The sequence below is a fragment of the Ciona intestinalis genome, unplaced genomic scaffold (genome assembly GCF_000224145.3).
Source record: "Ciona intestinalis unplaced genomic scaffold, KH HT000074.2, whole genome shotgun sequence".
In the NCBI taxonomy this organism is placed as follows: Eukaryota; Metazoa; Chordata; class Ascidiacea; order Phlebobranchia; family Cionidae; genus Ciona; species Ciona intestinalis.
In genome coordinates, this window is record NW_004190396.2 from 353,063 (window position 1) to 359,951 (window position 6,889).

At 39.3% G+C, this 6,889-nt stretch overlaps 1 protein-coding gene across 3 annotated transcripts in view; it reads left to right on the plus strand.

Moving 5' to 3' along the window:
* The first annotated feature begins 243 nt into the window (after window positions 1-243).
* Window positions 244-6,889, plus strand: part of LOC100180873 (tyrosine-protein kinase BAZ1B) — a 15,124-nt gene continuing 8,478 nt past the window's right edge. For 2 of the 3 annotated variants that reach the window (XM_009862978.3, XM_018815405.2), the window contains exons 1-11: window positions 244-821; window positions 884-1,000; window positions 1,344-1,488; window positions 1,797-2,025; window positions 2,348-2,463; window positions 2,816-2,959; window positions 3,334-3,791; window positions 4,240-4,350; window positions 4,594-4,830; window positions 5,187-5,372; window positions 5,710-5,809. In XM_009862978.3, the coding sequence (XP_009861280.1) occupies window positions 319-821; window positions 884-1,000; window positions 1,344-1,488; window positions 1,797-2,025; window positions 2,348-2,463; window positions 2,816-2,959; window positions 3,334-3,791; window positions 4,240-4,350; window positions 4,594-4,830; window positions 5,187-5,372; window positions 5,710-5,809 (2,346 nt within the window). In that variant the 5' untranslated portion in view covers window positions 244-318. The remainder of the gene's footprint in view (window positions 822-883; window positions 1,001-1,343; window positions 1,489-1,796; window positions 2,026-2,347; window positions 2,464-2,815; window positions 2,960-3,333; window positions 3,792-4,239; window positions 4,351-4,593; window positions 4,831-5,186; window positions 5,373-5,709; window positions 5,810-6,889) is intronic. The other variant, XM_018815407.2, reaches the window with a different exon arrangement.

Here is a 6,889-nt window from a genome sequence, read left to right on the forward strand (position 1 = left end):
TTTTTAGTAAAGAAATCACACGCTACGGTTACTCCTGACCCGTTAAGAATGAATTGCCAATTGGCTGAAATATTAAACGTTTCCGGGAATATAAATTTGATTGCTTCATTATCCAAAAATGTTCCAAACTCCTTGGGTGTGTAGTGGGTAGCAATTATCAGATAATGTATGTGAAGGTCGAAGGATTCTTTACTAGCACAGAATACAATACGCATTTATCTCTACATTGTAACATCATTAACCCCAACTCCAAATCTAACCCAGGGTTCAGAGAGCTTTCATAAACATGGGCCGTGGTAGAAATTAATTGAAACAAAGATGCCGTTCCTTGGTAAGAAGATATTTGATGGGGGTGTGACGTCATCAGGTGTGACGTCATCGGGTGTGATATCATCGGGTATGACGAGATCAGGTGTGACATCACCAAAAGTGACATCACCAGACGTGACATCACCAGGCGCGACATCACCAGAGGTTACACCACAAGAAGTGGCACCACAAGAAGTGACATCACCAGACGTGACACCACCAGACGTTACACCACAAGAAGTGACATCACCAGACGTGACATCATCAGGTGTGACATCACCAGACGTGACATCACCAGACGTGACATCACCAGACGTGACATCACCAGACGTGACATCACCAGACGTGACATCACCAGACGTGACATCACCAGATGTGACACCACCAGACGTTACACCACAAGAAGTGACATCACCAGACGTGACATCATCAGGTGTGACATCACCAGCAGTGACATCACAAAAGAAGAAGTTCACCATCCCGCACACTAAGGAGACTTTTGATGATGAAACGTAAATATATAATTGATATTTGTGTTTACACTAAAAAAGTTGAACTAATTTTTGATCCTCAGCGAATACAACGAACGATTGAAACTTTATGAGAAGAGAGTTTGGACTTGCCAGTGCACGGGTCATATCAACCTAACCCATGAAAATGCTATGCTGTCTGAGGCTTCTTGTAGGGAAAGGTGAGGTTATATCTACTTTACATAACTTATTATACATTTTTTGTGTAACTACCTCTTGGAACCAAAACTAAAAGTCTTCTGTGTCTTATGTGATTATGGAAAACCAACCGTTAAGACATACTATGGAACAATGGTATGACTGCCAGCTGCATTCTTTGCTGCATAACTAAAGTAAACAGTCCACCGTTTAACATCTAAGGTATTAATGGCTGTGCATGTTTTTGTAGAGCTTAACTGCTAAAATTCTTTGAGGCTTTTAATATAGACCTGTCTTGGCCCACTAGCCAACAAAACAGCACCATCTATTTAATGAAATATTCCTAACCAGTCTACTTTCCCCCAGACTCCTCCAAACGTACGATGAGGTGTGGATGGAACCGGTGTTGAAGCTCGTCCATCATTCATTCTTGCCACTAGAGAGCATTGTTGCGCAAGCTTACAATTTATTGCTGACTAATTACGTGCACGGAGAAACAGTGAAGTTCACTGTGAGTGGGCTTTATTATTATTTGGCTTTTTGTGTTTTATACCATAAACTGTAACGGCATGGGCAGAATGTTACCTGCAGCACATTTTTAATCTGTTCTGGAGTGACAATGTTAAAATTTTCATAGTTGTTAAATTTGTTAATTATAGTTGGGGAACCTCATTGATTAAAGTATATACACCTAACAGCATGGTGGGTATAAGCTGTTGTAGGTGTAAAACTGGGGTTCCAAAGCATATGATGTCACTTCTGTTTCAACAACTGGTGTGACATGACACCCTAATATTAAGCTTATGTATTTAATTGCAGGCTAAACCTGGAGTATCTTTTGACGCCAAAATAGAGGAGCAACATCTTGAAACCAACGAGGTTGATTTGAATAAAACTGATGAAACCGAACCCTCCATTTCACCCACTACGTCGGATGTCACCCATGTTAACAACGGGGAAACTCTGGCAGACAAACCTGTCACTGTATCGCCATCTAGTGACAAAGAAAATAAGCGACAGTCGCTGATAACGGACATCTTTAAAACTGGTAAATTGTTTGTTTTATTCATGTAGGTCGTATAGAATATCCAAGTGCATAGGCACCAAACTTTGTAAAACACAGGGGAGGCAGGGGTAGTAAGACACACAATCCTGTGAAACTAATCTAACTTATTGGTTGTGATGTTTACTGATTATTGCAGTGCAGAAAATTTTAGGGTTGGCCTGCCTACCCCGCCACCCCAGGTTTGGTGCCTATCTATGTCCATTGCATGCATATGCGAGAGAACCCTTGTTGTATATAACGTATACCTCTACCATCAACTAATTGATTGTATTGATTATATAAGAAGTAATTTTACCTCCTCCAGATATTCGTCGTTCCACCCGATCACCAAGTGCGGTGGTTAGAAGCGGCGTCTCGTTGAAGAAAAGACCTAAAATAATCCCGGCTAAATACAATATACTGCTGGTTGAAGAGAATAAGGTAGGAGCTTGTTCAAGTCTATTTTATATGGGTGAGGTTCTTCTGGACAATCTAGGGTTCAGACCAGACTTGACCAAATTCCCATACTGATTTTTAGTTCGTATAAAAGTGATATCTTAACTTTCTGTCCCAACTCCGGTAGGTTTTCATTAGACTCCTCTTCGAACTATATTTTTTGCCGCAGTAGCATTGTTAAAATCTTGGCAATTACGAAATGTCACATTGACATAGGCCTATAGAGTATCATAGTAGATGTGAGGGCATGTACACCCTGCATACCCGTGTTAGTTGCCTATTAACCTCAAACCCCACCCTTGTATAATCATAACAAACATTGTCTATATTTTTACAGATTGTGAGCAAAGTTCCAAGCGAGCATTTATCGCGAACCATGAAACCACCCAACCGCGATAACATTCGCTTGTTTATTCGATCAAGCGCGATGCGTCCGAATAATTCTAAGAAGAAGATCCCGTGGTTGGTCAGCGAGGATTTGGTGAGTTTGTGTGGTTGTATGGGTTCTGGGTTCAAAGCTTGGTACTGCTACCATTGTGGTTGTATGTATCCTTCCTAGTATCATAGCACAATGGTTAGCCTGCTTGCCTGCGACCTAGTAGGTAATGTTTTAAAACTCTAGTGGACGCCGAATGGTGGTATCATTGAAAGGTCGAATACATTCTTCTCACTCCTTGGGCAAGTTACTTAATGGCAAACCTTAATGTTGGCTTGCCAAATGGCAAACGAAACATTAGTCCTTTAAATTCAAGCAACAAATACAGGCCACAATATATCTTTCATGCTTTTATATTTTCAGTAACAGCATATATATGGGTAAATTTATGTTTGTTTTCACATAAACCATGTATTCAGGTTTGTAAATATTCACTGCCAAGTCGAATAACACCAGAGGAAGTCACGGAATTAATACAACTCTCCACCATCACCACACAGCAATATTTCAACAATGCTGATCCTCTTTTATCGATTAACGGACATAATAATTGCAATGGTGACATCATAGAGGTGGAAGAATTAGAGGAATTCAAATCGGAGAAAAATAAAAAACGAAAATCCGAGAAACTTAATTTAAGTCCGAACAAAAAAGCTCGGAAGGAAACCAAAGAAGGGAAATCCCCTCTTGACGTTTTTTTAAAGAAAGCGTCCAAGATTGTAAAAGAAGATATCATAAACGGGGAAAACTCGTTACAAAGGCACGGCTCATCTAGAAAGAGCGCTTCACCTAAAAAGAAGAAGCAAGCCACATTATTGGAGTTAACGAAGAAAGGGAGCATCAAGATGATGTCATCCCGTGCTCCAACTAAACCAAGGTTGGTCCATACGCATGTATTCACTGTGCACCTAATGTTAGAAGTGAACCTATTTGGGACTTGTTATTATCTAGTAATTCTTAAAACCATTAGTACACCTTTTGCATGAGAGTGACAATCATAAATAACTGTCACTCTTAAAACCAACATAGGCCCTGAACCAGCTTGGCAGGCCAACCCTTGGATTGTTTAAACTGAACTAATCAGTAAACATTACATGAATTTACAACCAATAAGTTGGATTTGTTTCATAGGATTGTGCATAACTATCGCTGCCTGACAGCTAGGTTCTTTGATGTTTAAAATTGATGTGATAGAACATATTATGATGCCACCCCTGTTTCGAAAGTTAAGGTGGCAAGTCAATCAAAAGGCCCCAAGCTTTCGTAAAAACCCCTCCTTGTAAAAATTGCCGCTTGTGAATACACATTCTCATTACCATCCACAGATCAACGGGGAAATCCAGGAAACCCCGGCAACCATTGATTATTCTTCAACTGCTTTCATTGAAGAAAGAAAAACGATTCAGAGCTCATAAATATAAGCTTACTGTAACCGCGTAAGTTCTTTGTTTATCTTTGTTATTGTTCTGTATTAAGCTGATGTAGAGTCTAGATGGTAGAACCCTGGGTGTTGGGGTAACAGACCTACATCCCAGGTCTCAGATGTGTCTCACTGAAGGCCTCACCCTTATAGAATAGAATCTCTATTATTGAGTGTCTATAAACTGCCTCAGCATGGTACAGATTCAATAAACCTAGCAATATTATCGTTTAATTATCACAATAACCCCCCCACGCAGGGCATGCAAGATCCTGACAGAAAAGCAACGCGAGAATTTACCCCTCGAAGTAAAAGAGGATGTTTTAAAGAAATGGGAATTATTTGAGTTCAAGCGAAAATATGACTCGTTGTCGATTTCTGAAAGGAAAGCGTTTCTTGCCGAACGTAGAAAAGCCAAAAGGGGATCGCTTGTGGAAGAAACGAACCAGAGCGATAAGTTTGAAGACCAGCACTTGTCGAGAATGGCAAGTTGTAGGTGGGGTTGGTTGGTTGGAATGTTCATTTTTTAACCTTGTATGGCGGCCATGTTAGTGTTTGGGTGGTCAGATGCGTTTTAATCGCTTATATCGTTTGTGTGTAAATAAATATGAAAGTAATGAGTGAGCGGTTCTTATCTTCATGTGGCGAGCAATGACAGTCATTTAAGTCGCTATCATTCGCATCATATGTATAATTATAATAATAATGAATAAGTGTAACTTAAAGTAATGAGATAAATCTCCATAAAAGAAATTAATAAATGAATAAATGTAACTTGTATCCTCACGTCACAGTTTACTTTAGTAAAACATATTCCGAGCAGTATCTTCATTATTTCACTCCCTTATTTAGACAACTCCCCACTATGGAGCTGGTAGAACTGCCTGATTCACTCCCCAACACATCGTTTGGTAACGTGGCCATGATCTGCGAGTTTATTCATTCATATCATCACCTACTCGCACCAAAGGAACCAGCCTTTCATAAACAATTTAATTTCAACAATGTTATTGAAGCTGTTACGATGGGAAGGAAGGGGTGAGTTGTATAGTGTAGCAGATATGACTAATTCAACTGACTTTTTACTCTTGTTGTTTGAGTATGAGCCATCTCAGACCTAAATCCCACCAAAGAAAAAAGTAAACAAAGAACATTCAAAGAATTATAAACCGTATCCTCATAACTCCCACAAACCGTTGTTAATTGTTTAAAAACATGATCAGGATATTTGGATATTATGTGCTAAAGGTGTCCCATCTTCCCCACCCATCTATACTTATAGTAGTTTAACAACAAACAACTGCATTATGTACAGTTGTAGTTTATCTTAACCTATGTAAGCCCACATACCATAACAACAACACTTAATACACAGGTATTCCCTTACAAGTCGTATATTGGTTGTTTTGCTTCAAACATTACTTGCTGATGATATTGCCAAGGACTACATGGAGCTGGGGTATAGGTTGAACCAGGTGACTTGTTATGAAAACATCGTGTATTGTAATGTTATATATGCATAGGTGTCTCCCTATATAACCCATATTATCCCCATACACCTAATTTCCCATATCACCTTCAAACCCCACAATCAGGTAAGGGTTAAACATGGATACATCATATATTGTAAAGACTAATGGTAATCATGTTCATAGGCACCAAACTTTTATAAACACAGGGAATGCAGGGATAGTTAGACACACCATCCTGTGAAACAAATCCAACTGATTGGTTGTAATGTTTACTGATTAATACATTGTAGGCAAATCCACAGCTCCTTATTACACTCATACGCTTAAACCAACTGTCATATAACTCCCTTACTATTAACCCCTGTGCCTCCGCATAAAACTATGTATTTATATATACAATGTGTTTTGATGGGCCAGCATACTTTACCATAACCCCCACCCATAGGCGCCTAACGCGGTAAGACAGGTTAGGCAAATGCCTAACCTGGAATTCGGCACATTGCCTATTAATTGCTTCATAATAAGATATTCAAACGCAAACGATTTACGTATTTCATTAAGTTAAACCATTATGCGCCCACGATTGAAGCTCTAGTGTTTACAGATTAGCTTCTGGCCAAATTTACGTAACTTTTAATGCCAGTTAAACATACACTCACCAACGTAACTGTTACATCACAAGCTGTATTGTGATGTCATCCATTATTGCAAGGTAAGAAATACCAACTTGCGGCGATACACTACGTCACAAACGGCATTGTGATGCAATCCATTATCGTAACCTACATATTGCCTAATCCCAACCTAGGATGTTACATTACTTAACAATCGCCATTGTGATAGAAACAATGATCGTAGGATATTGCGTGTGCCTGCACCTGCAAGTTTGCAATCTTTCAATACTTTACAACCGCTACTACTGTGTGTATATGTTCAACGTGCTGCGTAACGAGTAATACGAAAGTTAAACCCTAACCAGTGCGTAATGTGCGAGTGTGCTAATTACCTTATTAGCTTACGTATGATGTAATAAGTAGTTGACATTTGTAACTATGAGTTTGCCTAACCTAGACAATCAAAACT